This window comes from Erythrolamprus reginae, chromosome 6 (assembly GCF_031021105.1).
Source record: "Erythrolamprus reginae isolate rEryReg1 chromosome 6, rEryReg1.hap1, whole genome shotgun sequence".
NCBI lineage: Eukaryota > Metazoa > Chordata > Lepidosauria > Squamata > Dipsadidae > Erythrolamprus > Erythrolamprus reginae.
Window position 1 is genome coordinate 30,979,243 of NC_091955.1, and position 19,011 is coordinate 30,998,253.

Consider the following 19,011-nt stretch of genomic DNA (forward strand, 5'->3'; position numbering starts at 1 on the left):
AAGAAAAATTATCCATCAGTTTGGAGCATAAAAAAATACTTCCTGTATGTAAGCTATAACTATTACAATGTTCCTTGTTCTAGAGACATACCCTTAAACATCAGTTTAATGCCTATGTTCTCCAGCATATTTTTGATACAAACAAATGCCATTCAGAAGTTTATAGTATTTGATTATTTCTTTTATGCCCCTAACATGGTTTCCTGGTGGACTAACAATTTATTTAAATTGTATTTCCATGTCACATATTCAAATGGTCTCTAACTACGGTACTAGTGGTAAAAATGAAACTTTGAGAAATTATTTTTTTCTCTGTAGAGAATATTTGATCGAAAACAAAATCCAGAAAACAACCAACAATCTGTATTGTTGGGTTGGGAGACTGGGAAACCAAACAAAAGACTTACAGAATGTAATTTCAGATGAGATGGCATTCTCAATGAGAAAAAAACATTAATGATATGAAACTACAAATCCCTGATACTTTGGATACTGAATGTTACTGATACTGAATGGTAGTGTTAGTGTTTTGATTATTTCATTACCTAGCACAGTGCCTATGGATATTCTCAGTCATCTAGGTCAATGTTTCCCAACCTTTTTTGAGCCGCGGCACATTATTCATATTTTCAAAATCCTGGGGAACACTGGACAGGGGGCCGCGGGGGGGCTAAAGAAAAGTTTGGACAAAAAAATATCTCTTCCTCCATTTCACTCTATTTCTCCCTCCCTCTTTCTTTCTCTCTCTTCCTTCCTTCCCTTCTTCCTCTCTCTCCATCCCTCTTTCTTTCTTCCTCTCTTTTTTGCTCTCTTTCTCTCTCCCTCCTTCCCTCCCTCTATGTCTTTCTCTCTCCCTTGCTCTCTCTCTGCCTCTCTTGCTATCTCTCTTTCATTCTCTCTCTTTCTCTTTCTCTGTCTCTCTTGCTATGTCTCTTTCTTCCTCTCTCTATCTCTTTCTCTGTCTCTCTCTGTCTCTCTTGCTGTCTCTTTCTCTCTCTCTTTCTCTGTCTCTCTTGCTATCTCTTTCTTTCTCTTTCTCTCTCTCTCTGTCTCTCTTTCTCTTGCTATCTCTCTTTCTCTCTCTTTCTGTGTCTCTTGCTATCTCTCTTTCTCGCTCTCTATCTTTCTCTCTTTCTCTGTCTCTCTCTGTCTCTTGCTATCTCTTTCTCTCTCTCTTTCTATCTCTTTCTCTCTCTCTCTCTTGCTATCTCTTTCTTTTTCTCTCTCTCTTGCTATGTCTCTCTTTCTCTCTCTCTCGGGCGGGGGGTGGGGGCTAAAGAAAAGTTTGGACAAAAAAAATATCTCTTCCTCCATTTCACTCTATTTCTCCTTCCCTCTTTCCTCCCTCCCTCTTTCCATTGTATCTCTCCCTCCCTCTTTCCTTTCTATCTCTCCCTCCCTCTTTCCTCCCTCCCTCTTTCCTTTCTATCTATTTTCTTTCTATCTCTCCCTCCCTCTTTACTCCCTCCCTCTTTCCTTTCTATCTCTCCCTCCCTCTTTCCTTTCTATCCTTCTCTCCGTCCCTCAGCGGCGGCAAAGAAGAAGGAAGGCAGGCTGCAGAGGGCACCGAGGACAAGAGCGCTCGCTCGCTCCCTCACCCTCTGACTTCCCTCCCTCGTTGCTGAAGGGACGAGCACGGGCACGAGCGCGTGGGTGGGCCCGTTGCAAGAAGTTTTTGTTTCTTCCTTCCCCCGGCTCACGGGAGGGAGAGAGAGAGAGAGAGAGAAAGAGCACAGCCAGGGAAAGCGGCCTCGAGCCGAGTGCGAACTGCAGGATGCGGCAAGGACTCCTTGCCAACCAAAGAGGGGGTGGGGGTGGTGAAGGCAAAGCCTGGGAGGCGGGGAAGGGAAGAGCGGGAGACCCCCAGACAGAACGGCTGAGGGGAAGGAAAGACGGAAGGAGGGAGGGATTGAGAAGCGAAGCCAGGGAGGGCTGAGAGAAAAGGGGAGCGGCGCGAGAGAGAGAGGGGGGCGGCAGGCATTCCCGAAACAGATGGAGAAAGCCCTCTCGCAGCGAAAGCGCTCCCAGCCAGGGGGCTGTGAGAGAGGGCATTCTCTGTCCGTTTCGGGAAAGCCCGCCCCAGCACCCGCAGCGCCCCGCCCAGCTGGAGCTTCCCTAGGAGCTTCACGGCACACCTGGCTGTGTGCACACCAGTTGGGAAACGCTGATCTAGGTCATGGTTGTCCCAAACGTGCTTTTTCAAAAGACAACTGGACTTTCTTTGTTTTGTTTGAAGATGTTTAGCTTCTTATCCAAGAAGCTTCTTGGATGGGAACTGAAACATCTTCAAGCAAAACAAAGGAAGTCCAATTGCCTTTTGAAAAAGCACCTTTGGGATATCTAGCACAGTGTTTCTCAACCTCAAGTGGGGGTTTCTGGAAGCAGGTCACAAATCGTAAAGTTGCTAAAATTGAAAAAAACTGTTGTAGATATAGATATGTTACCTTCGATTAAAAGGAAGGAGGAAGAAAAGAATGGGAGGCACAGGGACCTGTTACTTCACAGTAATTATTTGAATGCCCCTCACATTAAAGTTGATTTATAACTATGAGAAAAGATAAACATTCAAATGGTATCTATATTTTGATGGGTGTTGGAAAGGAATAGGAAAGAGCTGTGTTTGGGGTTTGAAAGGAAAAAGGATTTTCAGAATATATCTGGGTTAATGTGTCATAGTGCAGCTGTGTGATCTCAGATCTTATGTAAGATTTTTAAGGGCTTACTGGCGGATGCTGTGTCAATACTTCACACACTTCAGGGCATCTCTTTCCTTTTAAATCCAAAGTGCTGTGTGGCTCTGGAGTACAGGGTCTTGAAAGAAGGATTTAAATATTTGGCTTATACAGTATTCTCTAGATTCTGCTGAAGTTTGGAAATAAGCTACTGTATATTGAATGAGCAGAGGTACCAGCTTATTTTCCCTCATATTGTTTTTATTTGAGTTCCTTTTCTTTCCACCCTGCTGCCAGTTACTTGATAGTACTGATAGTTAGTTTCTGCCCAATATGGATGTCATATTCAGTAAGTCAGTCAATATTTGTATAACTGCCCAGCTAAACTAAGTGACTCTTGGCAATTTAACAATTGTTTATAGAGACAGCTACCATATTTTTTGGAGTATAAGGCACACCCTTTTACTCTACAAAAGAGAGTCAAAAACTGGGTGTGTCTTATATTCATCTGCCAAACCCCACTCTTCGGAGGTTTTCCAAGAGTGGGGACTGAACATTGGATTTTTGGGCGATTCCAGGCAGCAGGGATTTTCACTTCCACTCGCAGACAGGGGAAGGTAGGGACTCGGTGAAGTAGGCGCTGCACAGGAGGCATAAGGCAAGGTGAATCGTCATTTGATCTGGGGAGGAAAGCACTTCAGGTGGCAGTGCCATGATCCCCTCCCCGATTCCAAGAACATTGTGTTTTGGATGGCAAGCAGCACTAGCTGCATGCACCGTTTTTGGAATCGAGGAGGAAAGTGTTTTAGGGCTGTAGCGCTGTCTGGAACCACCCACCACCTGAAACACGATGCTCTTTTTTTGCCTCCTCGTGCCCCATTTCTGGTGGGTGGCTCTGGCCAAGGCTGCAGCTTTCCTCCCCAATTCCAAAAATGGGACATGCAGCCAGAGCCACCTGCTGCCCAAAATGTGAGGTTATGTTTTGGTCTCCATGCACTTCGTTTTTGGAATTGGGGACAGAAAGAAACATCTATGACTCTCCTGCTTTCCGTCCCTAATCTCAGCAGATAGAAAAATGCACTCCATCTGGGGTGCGTTTTTCTACCTGCCAAAGTTAGGTAAGGAGAGCAGGAGAGTCATGGGTGTTTCCCCTCTTTTCTTGGATCTGCATTGAAACCTTTGAAATGTGGCGTTTTTAAACTGGCAAAATGATGCATATTTTGCAATGCTTTGTTTTGGTCTCCACATGCTCTGAATTTGCAATCAGGGACAGAAAGAAACATCTATAACACTCCTACTCACCTCTTCATCGAGGGTATGTTTTTCTATCTGCCGAGGTTAAGGATGGAGAGTAGGAGAGTCATAGATGTTTCTTTCTGTCCCAGATTCCAAAACAGAGCGTGCGGAGACCAAAATATAGCAGATGTTTCTTTCCCCTCCTTTCTTGGATCTTCATTGAAACTTTTGGAATGAGGCATTTTTAAACAGGCAAAATGATGCATGTGTGAACATGGCTTTTCTTGGTGGTCAGCACGTGCCAGCCACTGTGTGTATTGCTTGCATTGCTAACACGGTGTGTCTGTGAATGGAGTAACCCATAGTCTGGTCTCTGCACACTCCGTTTTTGGAGTGGGTTGGAAAGTGCACAAAGCCTGAAATAATCAAAATATTGAAATAATGTGGGTCTTCTGGCACAAACTGCCCAGCAGATCAGCACACATCACCACCAAAATCAGGAGTGGAGCCTTCAGTGCCAAATCTCTCTTTTGCCCACATGAAAATCATTTCCCACCACATTCACTCCAGTTAAATGCCCAGAATTGTTTTTTTCTTGTTTTGCTCCCCCAAAATTAAGGTGCATCTTATACTCTGGTGCATCTTGTACTCCAAAAAAATATGGTAATTGGTGGCCATTTTTAAAAGAATATTTTGCTGTTGGTGCCTATATTTTCATGGATGTCCAACTTCTTCATTGAACGGGATACAGGAAGATATCACCGTTCGCATCATTTCAAGTGATAGGAATATATTTGTTGAAAATGTGATTTATTTTCTGATATATATGAATTGTTTTCCTGGGGATTTTCAGATTTTAATATGTATCCAATTCTTTTCGGTACCTGATAAATAAAATTTTGTATTGAATTGTACCACAACTCAAAACTATAAGAACAATCCGAACTGCGACAAATGTAAATTATTTCATTCATTCATTCATTCAACTTCTATGCCGCCCAATCCTGAAGGACTCAGGGCAGCTTACAACAATATTAAAAAAGTACAGTTAACAATAAAAAGAAGTCAACTACAAGTTAAAACCTACAACTCAGCAATCCAATCAAAACATACATATCATTCAATATAAATTGGCCATAAATGATGTACAATACATGGCCCCCAGGCCTGCGGGCAAAGCCAGGGAAGGCCAGCAGAGTGAGAGCAGTATGGACATCGGGGGGAGAGTTAGTTCCATAGAGCTGGGGTGGACACAGAGAAGGCCCTTTCCTGCGGCCCCGATGACCTGTATTTCATAGTCGATGAGACCCAGAGAAGGCCACCCCTGTGCAATCTTATTAGTCTCTGGGAGGTATACGGCAAGAGACCGTCCCGTAAATAGCCTAGTCTTGAGCCATGTAGGGCTTTATAGATAATAACCACCTTGAATCACAAGGTCTCTGTTGACCAGAGACCAATCAGTAGCGAGTGCAGCTCGCGGAGCATAGGTGTTATATGGGTGTACCGAGGTGCACCCATGACAGTTTGCGCGGCAGCATTCTGGACTATTTGCAGTCTCTGAACACTCTTCAAGGATAGCCCCATGACAGGAGGTGATGAGGGCCTGAGTCACTGTGCGTAAAACCTCCTGATCCAGAAAGGGCCGCAACTGGTATACAAGGCAAACCTGGACAAAGGTCCCCTTGGCCACAGCCGGGAGATGGTGATCAAGGCTCAACTATGGATCCAGGAGGACACCCAACTTGCAGACCTTATCTGAGGAGATTGAAGCCCCCCCTCCTCCTAAACGATGGATGGACAATTAGAATGGTCCTTAGGACGAAATGCCCACAGCAACTTGGTCTTGGCTGGGTTGAGCTTGAGCCTGTTGGCTCCCACCCAGACCCTTACCACTTCAAGGCACAGCACATTACTTCCACCGCTTCACTGAATTGGCATGGGGTGGAGATGTATAGCTGGGTATCATCAACGTACTGATGATATCTGACCCCATGCCGATGGATTATCTCACCTAGGGGCTTCATGTAAATGTTAAATAGTAGGGGGGAGAGGACAGACCCCTGTGGAATCCCACAGCATAGGGACCTCTGACTCCCCACTAACACCGACTGAGAACGACTGGAGAGATATGAGGAGAACCATCATAAAACGGTGTCTCCCACTCCTAACCTCTCAAGCCGTCGCAGAAGGATGCTATGGTCCATGGTATCAAAGGCCGCTGAGAGGTCAAGAAGCACCAGGATAGAGGAATGACCCCTATCCTAGGCCCACCAGAGATCATCCATCAGAGAGACCAAAGCGGTTTCTGTGCTGTGCTGTGATCGGTCCTGAAATCAGACTGAAAAGGGTCAAAATAATTGGCTTCATCCAAGGACTGCCGGAGTTGGAGTGCAACCATCTTCTCTACAACCTTACCCAAGAATCGTATGTTGGAGACTGGTCTAAAGTTTTTCAACTCCGCTGGATCCAGAGACAGTTTCTTGAAGAGAAGCACAATCACTTCTTTTAGCGGTTAAGGAAAGGACCCCTCACTCAAGGAAGCCTTAATCAATGTCTGGATCCAACTGGGTGTCACTTCTCTGCTTGATGAAACAGCCAGGAGGGACGCGGGTCCAGTAAGCAAGTGGAGAAACTCACAGCTCCCATGGCTTTGTCCACTTCATCAGGCATCACCAAGTCAAATTCATCCTATAAAACAGGACTAAGACCTGTCCCTATCATCTTGTTCTGAATTCTCCAATTGAAGAATATTAAAGAACAGTCTGCCAATTACTAAAATGTTTATATTTGTTGTTATTTTTTTATTTTTTAAAATAATTTTTATTGGTTTTATAGGTTTACATGAAACAAACATATAACAGTGCACAGTGCATGTGCCCGTCACCTAACAACACACACACCCCATCACCCCCACCACCCCTACAAGAGGATTCAAATTTTTTTACTTATTTATCTATCTATTAATCCTTGGCTCTATCTTGAACAAATATTACTGAAAGAGTGATTGTAATTTATTTTTCATATTTACATCACAGATTCTACTTAACATATAGTCTTTTACCTTCTTCCATCGCACCATCAGCTTCTCCAATTTATTCTCATCAAAATTATTTAATCTTATTTCCATAATTTCAAAATGTATGTGATCCACCATATACCAGTACCAATTTTGTACTGTCCATTTTGTAGAATCTTTCCATCCTAATACCATCACCGCTTGAGCACTTTCCAATGCTGCGGTTTTAATTTCCTTAAATTCTCCTAGTTCCCTATGTTTAATTAAAATTGCTATTTCTTTTGTAATAATCCAGTTAATGTTTAACATTTTATTAATTTCATTCTGGACTACATTCCAGAATTTCTGAATTTCTGCACACTCCTAGATCATATGCATAAAAATTCCTTTTTTCTGGCACCCGTGCCAACATTTGCCCTTCTCTTTCCCCTGGAAGTGTGCAATTTGTACAGGTGTATAATACCATTTATGTAAGATTTTTCTTCTCATCTCTCTAACTCTCGTATTTTTAATCTTGTATATATTTTCTATTGCTTCTTTCATTTCTCTTTCATCTATTTGTAAATCATTCTGCCAACATCTTGTTAAACTTTTGGTTGCTTCTTCTTCCATTTGCAATAGCATTCTATATATATTACCGGCTTGTGCTTTACTTTCATTTATCTTTTCACTTATTATTTTTTCTAAACTATTTTCTTCCCGTAAGAAGGCTTCTTTATTCTCACTTTTGTTTAAGTATGTACATATTGCATTAATCTGCAACCAATTCTGTTTACCAATCCACCATTCCAATCTAGTTCTACTAACTCTTCCATCTTTCTCATATAATTGTTCAATTCTCGTTATCCCTTTACTATTTAATATTTTAATAATTCTACTTAGATTAACATCATCCCCTATATTCAATACATGTAACGTTGATAGTCTGGATACCTTTATTCCATTTGTCCTCTGCCATTTAAGCCATATTTCTAAACATGCTTTAAAAGGATCACTTAAGGTACTGGTTTCAATTCTACTCCAATTTTTAAATAATAGTTCTTTGTTATTTATATTATTAATTTCTTTTTCTAATTCTACCCATTTCTTTCCCCCCCATAACTGTAGCTCCATTAACCTTTCCATTTGAAATGCTTTTCTATATAATACTAGACATGGGCTGCCCCAACCTCCCTCTTTCTTTTGTGCAAACTGCCAGTGCTTCCTTATTCTCCTTCAATCCAAAAATTTAGTCTATTATCCCATTCTCTTAATTTTGCCTCAGGAAAACTACCAGGTAGAACCTGAAACAAATACATCATTTTTGGTATTATCATCATCTTAAGGGCCCTAACCTTAGCCATTCTTCCTAACTTTTTACCCTTCCAATTTTTAATCTGCTTCTGGATTTTTTTCCATATTAGGTTATAATTGGCCGTTACTATTTCTATTGGATTCTTGAATAACCAAATTCCCAAATATTTCATTTTTTTACAACCTAGTTTCAGTCCTGAAGTTTTTTGAATCTCGATTTGCTCTTTAGGGCCAGTATTTAAACATATTATCTCTGATTTGTCTATATTAACCTTAAGTCCAGATTGATCTTTAAATTCCTGAAGTAGTATCATTATTCTTTTCATCATTTCAATTGGGGTTTCAGACATCACTATAGCATCATCTGCAAATAAGTTTAATTTCAATTCAAGTTCCCCTATTTGATAGCCTCTCCATTCCTTATCATTTCTAATTTTGTTTGCTAGGGTCTCAATTGCTAATGCAAATAACATTGGGGATAGTGGGCAACCCTGCTTAGTTCCATTTTGAATTTTAACCATTTCTGTTCTATTGCCATTTACTCTGATTTGAGCCACATTATCCTTATATATTGTTTCTATAACTCTACAAAATATGTTTCCCATATTTAAGTCTTTACATAATTGAAATAGGTAGTCATGGTTAACTTTGTCAAAAGCCTTATAGACATCTAATTTTAAAATGCTTAATTTTCTTTTGGTACTGGTAGCATGGTGTAAAACATTGACCACGTTTCTTATTGGTTCATAAATTTTCCTTCCTTTCACAAATCCATATTGATCTTCTCCAATTATTTTTGGTAATATATTCTCCACCCTATTTGCCAATATTTTCATAAATATCTTATAATCCTGATTTAATAGGCTGATGGGGCGATAAGAACTCGGGTCCATTAAATCACGATCTGGTTTTGGGACCGTTATAATTTCTGACATTTTCCACGTCTGTGGAGTTTCAAAAGTCTCCAATACATTATTAAACAATTTCTCCATATGCGGTAATAATTCATTCATATACACTTTATAATATTCAGCAGTAAAACCATCTGGACCTGGAGCTTTGGCAGGTTTCAATCCCTTAATAACTCTAGATATCTCCTCACTTGTGATTTTTGCATTTAACATTTGACTATCTTCTTCCTCTAATTTCTTTTTAACCTCTGAGGTTTGCGAAACAACATACTCTTTTTTATATAATTCCCCATAAAAATCTCTCATTATTTTTTCCATTTCTACATTACTACCTTTTATTACACCCTCCTTATCTTTTAAAGCAGAGATGTAAGATTTCTCTTTTCTTTTTTTCAAATAGTGTGCCATTTGCTTCATTGATTTGTTACTCCAACCTCTAATTCTATGTTTCATAATCATATTCATTTTATTCCATCTTTATTCATCAAGTAATTGTAATTTCTTTTTCTTAAATGATAATAATAAATTCCATTCTCTATTTCTTGTAATTTTTAAAGTTTCTTGGATTAAATCTATTTCTTTTAATAAATTATTCCTCTTAACATCCCAAGATTTCCTAATAAAAGCTTCAGTACTAATGCAGTTACCCCTCATTACTGCTTTATGTGTATCCCAAACTATTGTTTGTTTAATCTCACCTGTTGCATTAATACAAAAGAATCCATTAAGTTCCCTTTGTAATTTCATTCTACTCTCCTCATTTGCTGAGACAATGGGGTTATACCTCCAAATTCTTTGTTTGCTACAAACCTCTATCTCTATCACAGCTAACAGAGGAGCATGGTCTGATAGCCAAATAGTTTTTACTTCCGCTTTCTTAAATTTTACCTTATCTGTTTTATTAATTAACATATAATCTATACAGCTAAATTTATTATGTCTTGCAGAATAGAAAGTATCTCTATTAACTACGTTTTCATGAAGATCCATCATATTGATTTTATTTAGGTGTAACTTTTTCTTTTCCTCCTTCCCTGCTGTTAATTCCAGGTTAAAATCGCCTGCTAAAATCACTATACCTTCTGCAAATTCATCTAGTTTCCGTTTTACATTTATTATAAATTGTTTTGCATTTACATTGGGAGCATAAATTACCGCTAAGGTTACTAACTTGTTACTTATTTTCCCCTTAATAAATAGCATTCTGCCATCTTTGTCCCTTTTAATATTACTTAACTGAAAATGCACTCTTCGATGAAACAAGATGGCGACTCCTTTTGCCTTATTCGTTCCTCTCGACTCATAAACTTTCTGCCACTCAGTATTTGTGACTAATCTGTCTGTTTTTTCCCTTCCCTTATGAGTTTCAGATAAAAATAAAACATCTGCCTTACTGTCCTTTGCCAGCTTCATGATTCTATAACGTTTTTTCTGTGATGAGAGACCATTTACATTCAGCGATAATAACCCTATATCACTCATTTACATAATTTAAATGCATTTCCCCTTCCAACAAAACAGCCTACCGGAAAAATATTTTTTTGTTACAATGAATCCCCACCCTGGTGCCCCTATCCTGACCTCCCCCCCCAGGGGGAGGCAACGAAAAAAACTTCCGTTACTAAGAAGCACTCCTGGATCTGCGTTCCCTCAGAAAGCCCCCCCTTCTTCCCCATTTTACAACATAATAAAAGATTCACCCCTCCTTCCCTCCTCTCCCCCTGTTAACTAGCGAGAACAACCAAAAAAGAAGTACAAAAAAAGATTAATTAGTTGAAAAACTTGATACCATATTAGCAAGTCAACTCAGTTCAGTTTATTATTTTTTCTTCTGTCGAGTAACCCTTGGCTCGTCTTTCTTCTCTGCCTGGAGTGAGGCCAGTTCTCTTTGAAGTGCTGCAATCTTCTCCCCTTTACTTTGCCCTGCATCACGGAGCGGTTGGAGAAACAACTCTTCTTCTGCTGCATCTGGTCGATCCATCGATGACTGGCTCTGGGTTGCTCCCTCCAAATTTAACCCCAAATGGAAAAGCCGCTTTCTTCCCTCTTCTAACGATCTCGCCTGGAAAACCTTGGAATCTTTAAACACAATTATTGTAGCAGGATAACGCCAAGAAAACCTGATTCCATTTTCATAAAGTTGGGAGGATACCTCTCTCATCTGGCTTCTCATCTTGAGGGTTTCAGCAGACAAATCTTTTAAAACGCGTATTGGAAAAGCTTTGTAACGTAAGTTTAAAATCTGTTTCAACTCTTTAAATATTTCAGCAGCTCTCCTTTCTGAAACAAACCTTACAATAATGTCCTTTGAGTCCCCCCGTTTGCGGGATCCAAAAGCCCAATGCGCTCTTTCAAATTCTTGCAACTCACATTTAACTTTGTTCTCAGTGAACCATTGAAGGATTTCTTGAATAAGTTGTTTACTCTCCGCAAAATCTTTGGGGAAACCTCTCAAGCGAAGATTAGATCTGCGCTGTCTGTCCTCCAAATTAATGATGCGAAGTTCCTGGCGAGATTTTCCCACCTCCAGTTTCCCAATTCTTTGATCTTGTGTTTTGGATTGTTCTTTCAATTCTGTCATTCCAACTCCGACTGCAGATAATTCATTTTTCATATCTTGGAGCAGTCTCCCCATGTCAGCAAAAGCTTTAAGCAGCGAATCCATCTTTCCCTCCAACTCCACAGTAGACGCCATCTTCCCTTTGTCCTCGCTTCTCCACGCAAACCCGTTAGAAACAATTACTTGCTTCAACTTTTAACTCCTTCTAATCAAGTTTTTCCACAGCTTGTACCGTTCGCTCTCCTCTCAATCCGCTTTCACCAAGCTAGAGAGGGTTGTTGAGGGTTAACTTTTACTTTTCCTTCTCCACATATAGGAGCTTTCTTTCGGAGCGTTTAGCTAGTGCAACGCATGCGCAGATCTCTATATTTGTTGTTATGTATTGTCACGTGTTGCTATAGAAAAGTTGAATATTACTGCAGAATCCCAACATGTTCTTTTTTATTTCACAACTCGAATAATTTTATTACAAACCTTTATTGAAGTTGTTTGGTGAATTTAAGGAAGATTTCAACAGTTTTATTAATATTTAAAGCTCCTACATTTTGTAAATTCCTTTTTTACATAGCTCATCTAAATCAACTTCTAGATTCTCTTTATCCTCCATTATCACTACAGGATATGACTAAAATGGTATTGCATCCCAGTGTTGGGACAGTGAATCATTCCTGTGCGTAACAATTCTCACTCTTCATTGTTTATTTTCATTTTATTGTTAGCAATTTGTGTTCCAGTATATTGCAATAAATTTAAAAATGCTAACTAAGAGACTAGGAGTTGGGAAGTGTAAGACCAAAGGTCCATATTTTTATAGTTGCTAGTCATATACTTTTGGGAATACTTTAAATCAGGAGGAATCATAATATAACTCTTTCCTGACAGTTTCCCCTTCTCAGTAATTAGTACCCAGTGAGCATAGATTCTAACGTTCTATTTTATTATTCTACTATAAAGATTTATAGAGAATTGAATGCTTATTTTAACTATAAAGTGCAGTTCCATCCATACATGTGACTGATTTCAATAAATTGTTACTTTATGGAATATATTTACACATAAACAGCATTTAAAAGTCAGGCAGTCAGGTGATCCATTTAGTGCTATTGTATCTACTTTTGATTACTGGGTTCTTTAAACTATGTTGCAAATGAGGTTTCCTCTAAATTAAGTAGGAATAGTTTCCAGTAGTTTTCTCATGCAAAGTATTTTATTAAATCAAAAAATCAAGCCTGCCCACTACTTTTGTTGATGCAGAAACTACTGCCATCAACTTCATTAGCTCATCCCAATTTGGTCAACAAGTTCATCCTGGTAATTACATAAAAGAGATAATGTTGCAATTTTCTCCACATCAAGACTTACTTTTAAAATCTCTTTTACATCTCTTCCTGATTCCTCTCTTTTAACATTTCTATTGTTTCCTTGACAAAAGATGCCCTTAACCTTTTATTTTTTAGCTCATTTATAATTTTCTTGCCCCTACACTTTTCCGGATTTTAGTAACTTCCAGAGCTAAATTGATATTCTCATGTATTCACTTTAGCCTATAAATCATTTATTGATAATGTTTTAGCCTTAGATAATGTTTGACTTCTTTCTACTGTTTTGTATCTATTTATATTGTACTCCTATTGTTGTTGTAAGCCGTTCTGAGTCCTTCGGGATTGGGCGGCATAGAAGTCGAATAAATACATAAATAAATAAATAACTAATTTAGTTACTGTCTATTTGAATCCTGTTGAAATAGTTTCAGTTTTACAACTTGTACTTCCTTCAGAATTTTTAGTTTGTTTGCTATTTTCTTGCCAATTTACTTTGGTAAACTACAGTACAGTGGAACCCCGACATAAGAGCTGCTCTACTTAAGATCAACTCGAGATAAGAGCTGGGAGGGGAGAGATATTTTTGTTCTACTTACAAGCCCAAATTCGAGATACAAGCGCCAAGGAGCTGTCTCCTGAAGCCAAACGCTAACTTCCGCGTTCGGCTTCAGGAGACAGCTGCGAAGCGGCGCGCGTGTTTTAAAAGGTTGCAGCCGGCCTGGGGGGCTCGGGGGGGTGCTTGCAGCTTTCTTTCTTGCTCTTTTTCTTTCTCTCTTTTACCTTCCCCTATTTCTTCTTTTCTTTCTCCTTCCCACCTTCTTCCCTCCCTCCCTCCCTTCACTCATTCCTCTCTTACTCTCCCCTTTCATAAGTTTCCTTGCTTCCTTCCTCTGTTCCTGTCCCTTCCCCCTTTCTTTCTTTCTTTCTTTTTTTCTTTCTTTCTTTCTTTCTTTCTTGCTCTTTTTCTTTCTCTCTTTTACCTTCCCTTCCTCTATTTCTTCTTTTCTTTCTCCTTCCCACCTTCTTCCCTCCCTCCCTCCCTTCACTCATTCCTCTCTTACTCTCCCCTTTCATAAGTTTCCTTGCTTCCTTCCTCTGTTTCTGTCCCTTCCCTCTTTCCTTCCTTCCTTCCCACCCTCCGTCCATTCATTCACCCATTCCTCTCTTGATCGCTTAAAGCCGGTCCCTGGTGCAAAAAGGGTTGGGGACCTCTGTCCTACAGGATTGGGTGGCAGAGAAGTTGAACATATGTAAATTTAAAAGTTTAAGAAAGTTTACAAGTTAAGTGAAAGAAACTTCATTATTCATTTATATGTACATGTACATTTCTTCATTAAAAACATGTCTTTCTGCATAATTTAGACTAACTTTGTGAGTTTTTTGAGGGCTGGAACCAATTAAAATTATTTACATTAATTCCTATGGGGAAAAGTCGTTCGAGATAAGAGCTGCTCGACTTAAGAGCCCAGGTCCGGAACGAATTAAACTCGTATCTCGAGGTACCACTGTATTTAGGAAGTTCTTTCAGCCCACTTGGCTTTATTATACCGAGTAATTTTTATGATTCTGGATAATTTATGAACAAGCCTTTCCTCCCAGTTTTATTTCATTCACACATACCTATTTAGCTGATAGTACAGGTAGAAGAAATACCCTTTCTGAACTGTTTATCCACAAAACCTTTTAATAGTCTATTCTTCTATCTATAAAAAGTCTTTGTTAGATGTTTTTATATTTCTAACAAAAGAATACATAGCTGCTATATCACTGAAATAATGGGATGTAGAAATAGTGGAAAGAGTGTTTCCACTTTGATAGGTTTCAGTGTGTTTAGAGATCCCTCTAGTGGTTTTACATGTGATTAACAATATTATTTGAAAATTCTAAGGTAATCCCTCTAAATCACGTGCGTTATAACTATTCTTATATATGTAACATTCAAAATAGAGAATAACAATTGAAAGGGACCTTGAAGATCTTCCAGTCCAACTCCCTGCTCAAGCAGGAGACTCATGCTTATAGGACAAATGGCTGTCCAATTTCTTCTTTAAAACCTCCAGTGATGGAATATGCACAATTTCTGAATGTAAGCAGTTCCACTGATTAATTGTTTCTCACTGTCAAGGAAATATTTCTTAATTATCTCTCATTCCCTTGATAATTGCCCATCTGTAACTTGCTATCCCTTCCTCAATAACTTTGAAGAAAAGTTTGACTCCTACTCCTCAAATATTGTAACACTGCTATAATATCACCACTAGATTAGATGAACCTAATTCCTGCAACCATTCATCATACTGTTTAGCCTCAAGCCATCTAATCATCACTATTACTCTTCTTTGCACTCTTTCTAGAATCTTTAACATTTTTTTGGTATTATGTTGACAAGAACTGGATTCAGTAAAGAAAATTTTACTGAAGTGATGCATTGTTTTTTTTCTTTTTGAGTCATCTCATTTTATGACTTATTTTTTCTATGCTTGATGGAGCATTTATCATGATAACATTTGCATCAGCAATTCATTGCACTGAACTTAACAATTTCTGTACTGAGAATTCTTACAGAACATGTGATGCATAAATATTTATTCAGTTGACACTGCTCTTTTTATTAATAACAGATTAAAATGTGCTTTGAATTTAGCTATTATTTCTTTAACAGATATTATGTATTCTCCTGTAGGAAGAAAATGACTCCATTAATGTATGCAGCCCGAGAAGGCCATTTACAAGTTGTGGCTCTCCTTGTTGTTCATGGATCAGAAGTAAATGCCCAAGATAAAGGCGGTTACACTGTGAGTTTTTTGTATAATCCTAATTAGATATTTACTTTCCTTTATGAAACTTCAAATATTTCAACAAGGTGGACTTTAAATATATGGGTTCCCCCCCCCCCCAATCGCTGGCAATTTTTACTACTCCAGCACTGCTATTGTATAACAGAAAATAAATGGAAATGTAGTCTTAGACTTAATGTAGACAAATAAAAAGCAGAGCAGAGCTGGGAAAATTCTAGTTCTTCTCAAAAGTGTAACACAGCTTTACTTATTTATTTATTTATTTATTTATTTATCAAATTCATATGTCTGAATGTCACCCAAGGTGATTCTGAAACTAAGGTGATTCTGTACAACCAACATTTATAAAACTAATTATAACAATTATTAAGACAAAAATTGTGAGAGGGTTAAAAATCAAATTTTCATGTGTAAGGTAGTCTCTGCAAGGGCTTCCTGTTCTGAAAGGATTCCTCAGGTCTGATGGGAAAGTTATGTTTTGAGGGCTTTCTGGAGGCTTTAAGATTTATTTATTTGTTGGATTTATATGCCGCCCCTCTCCGAGGACTCAGGGCGGCTTACAACATATCAAAAGACAATTTGGGGTTAACCTTGTCTCAGGGCTGTATTCCAAAGAGTGGGTGCTATGGCAAAAAAGGCATGCCTCCTGCTGGACGTGATAAGATGAATAGATATAATCAAGAACAGGAAATCCTTCAGATAATTTGATCCCATGCCACGTAGGTCAAAAATAGCACCTTCAATAGGATGTGGAAACAAACTGGTAACCAATGCAGCTCAATGTATATTTTTCTATATGTTTCTACATAACTGCCAATTCTCTTGCATTTTGTACCAGCTACTCTTCCAAATACTCTTCAAGGGCATCCCCACATAAAGCATGTTACAGTACTCCATTCAGGAAGTAATTAGGGTGTAAATAACTGAGCAGAGCTTCATGGTCCAGGAATAGGTGCAATTGCTGTACAACATTGTGTACAATTTAATTTATGTGCTACCATATTGCACCTCAGTCAAACCCCAGTTATATTTAGCCTCACTTTCTTCCCATATTTTCTTTCTTCTCTGTTCTTCCTATTACAAAGTTTGTTTTAAACTTTGGTAAGACATGATGCTGAATGAGGATGCAAAGACAAATTATTCATATGTGTTAACTGTATGTTTTGGAGTATAAGACGTACCTTTCTCTCCTAAAAGAGGGGGGAAATGTTGGTGCATGTTATGCACCGAATTCAGCCATATTTGGCCTCCTGAAGCCCTGCCCCCAAGTCCCATTTTTGCCAAAAAAATGGGCCTGGTTTTGGTACAAATGGGCAAACAATAGTCCATTTTTTACAAAAATGGGAATTTTTGCCTTTCCCCAGCCCCCAGAAGCACTCTGCGGGCCTCCAAACCCTCTGTGTGCTCTTCGCACTCTGTTTTTCGCAAAAACTGGGCACACAGAGATTTTGGAAGGCCTGCAGAGTGCTGCTGGGGAAGGCAAAAACTTTTTCTTACTTACCTCTTCGAAATCTTGATCCATCTTATACAATGGTGCATTTTATAATCTGAAAAATACGGCACTTTCAGAACACAGAGAAAGGGGTGAGAAAACTAGTGCTCTTTTACAGTTTGTATTTTTGAATTCAAGGAGGAGGGGCAGATACTACTGTCTGGAAAGGACAATTTTATTGGCTGATTGTGTTTTAGAACAGACCACTCACACATTAGGCTGGAGTGGGACTAGACTGGGAAGTATAAAAAGCTGGGAAAAAGCCATTTTAAATTGCACTTTCAGAACACAGAGAAAGAGGTGAGAAAACTAGTGGCCCATGCGCCTGGCGGCGCGCGAATCATATAACTATAAACCAAAATCAGCAAAGTTTGGTAGCAGTAGGGGTTGATTTTCTTGCTAAGTACTTGTATTTCAATACATTGTTAAGATGACTGGCTTGGTGCAGTGTAACACTTGTTTGGCTGTTGTCTTCCGTAGAACATTGTGGAACTTGGGGTGCTGCCCTTTTTGCATAAGGACATCTAGTTTATATGGCGAGATCTCTAGATTGCAGACCTTAGTTTGTAACTTGCAGGCAGAAGTGGAAAGATTGTCCCAGCCACGTGCTGTAATGCAGCCATGTGTGCAGCCTCCACTTCCACAGCGCCCCCCGAGGAGGAGGGCTGTGTGGACAACTGTTGGTTCAGGAAGATTACGTGCAGTTGAGCAAAAACATAGCAATTTTGGTCTTTCTGTATCCAATTCCTATAATGTTCTTGCGGATTTAAATAGTAAGGATGTTGTAGGTATTAGCAATGCCCCTCAGGTAGAGAATGAGGGGATGTTCAAAGGAGAAGTTGTTGTAAATGTCACCAAACCATCAAGTGCAGTTAGTAGAAATAAAAAGACGACACATTTTCTTGTGGGTGACTCGATTGTTAGAGGTGTTGATTTGGGACAGAGTAAGGATGTGGTGAAGGTGATGAGGTGTCTACCAGGAGCCACTGCCAGCAGGGACAGGAGGCGGATTACAAACATTGTCAAGGCTGTGAGTAAAGGTAATAACGTTGATGTGGTGGTGCATCTTGGCACAAATGATTTGTCCCAGAGAAATGTTAATGTAGTAAAAAGATATTTTCAATGTCTAAGAGTGGAGCTGGGTAAAATAACTGATTCAGTGACTTTCTCAGAGGTGTTACCGGTTTGTGGCCAAGAGGATAAGACAACGTGTATCAGAGAGTTTAATGTGTGGTTAAGGCAGTGGTGTAAAGCTGAAGGTTTTGGCTATGTAAGTCATGATGTCAGTAGATGGTCTAATATGGAGTTGTTTAAGAGGGATGGTTTGCATCCATCATACAGAGGTACCCAGGTGCTCGGTGAGGAATTCAGAACTTTTTTGGATAGGCATTTAAACTAGGTAAAGGAGACAGAGATGTAACTGATGTGGGTGATTTCTGTCCCCGACCAATGAGGATAAATCAGTTTTTGGAAGCTTATGAAAAGGGAGCTGCAAATAAAATAGATGAAGTTGTTGATGATAAGGGGCAAACTAATAATGAAAATAATGTTCTTCGGGTAATGTGCATGAATGCTCGAAGCTTGAACAACAAGCTCTGTGAGTTAATGGCCATAATATCTAGAGATAATTTGGATCTGGTTGCCATAACTGAGACATGGTTTAAGGATTCTAATGAATGGGAAATATCCATACCAGGATATACACTGTATA

At 39.2% G+C, this 19,011-nt stretch overlaps 1 protein-coding gene across 1 annotated transcript in view; it reads left to right on the plus strand.

The window, feature by feature from the left end:
* Positions 1-19,011, plus strand: part of ASZ1 (ankyrin repeat, SAM and basic leucine zipper domain containing 1) — a 57,482-nt gene that overhangs the window by 16,769 nt on the left and 21,702 nt on the right. Inside the window, exon 5 of the mRNA XM_070755475.1 lies at positions 15,694-15,805. Within this exon, the coding sequence (XP_070611576.1) occupies positions 15,694-15,805 (112 nt within the window). The remainder of the gene's footprint in view (positions 1-15,693; positions 15,806-19,011) is intronic.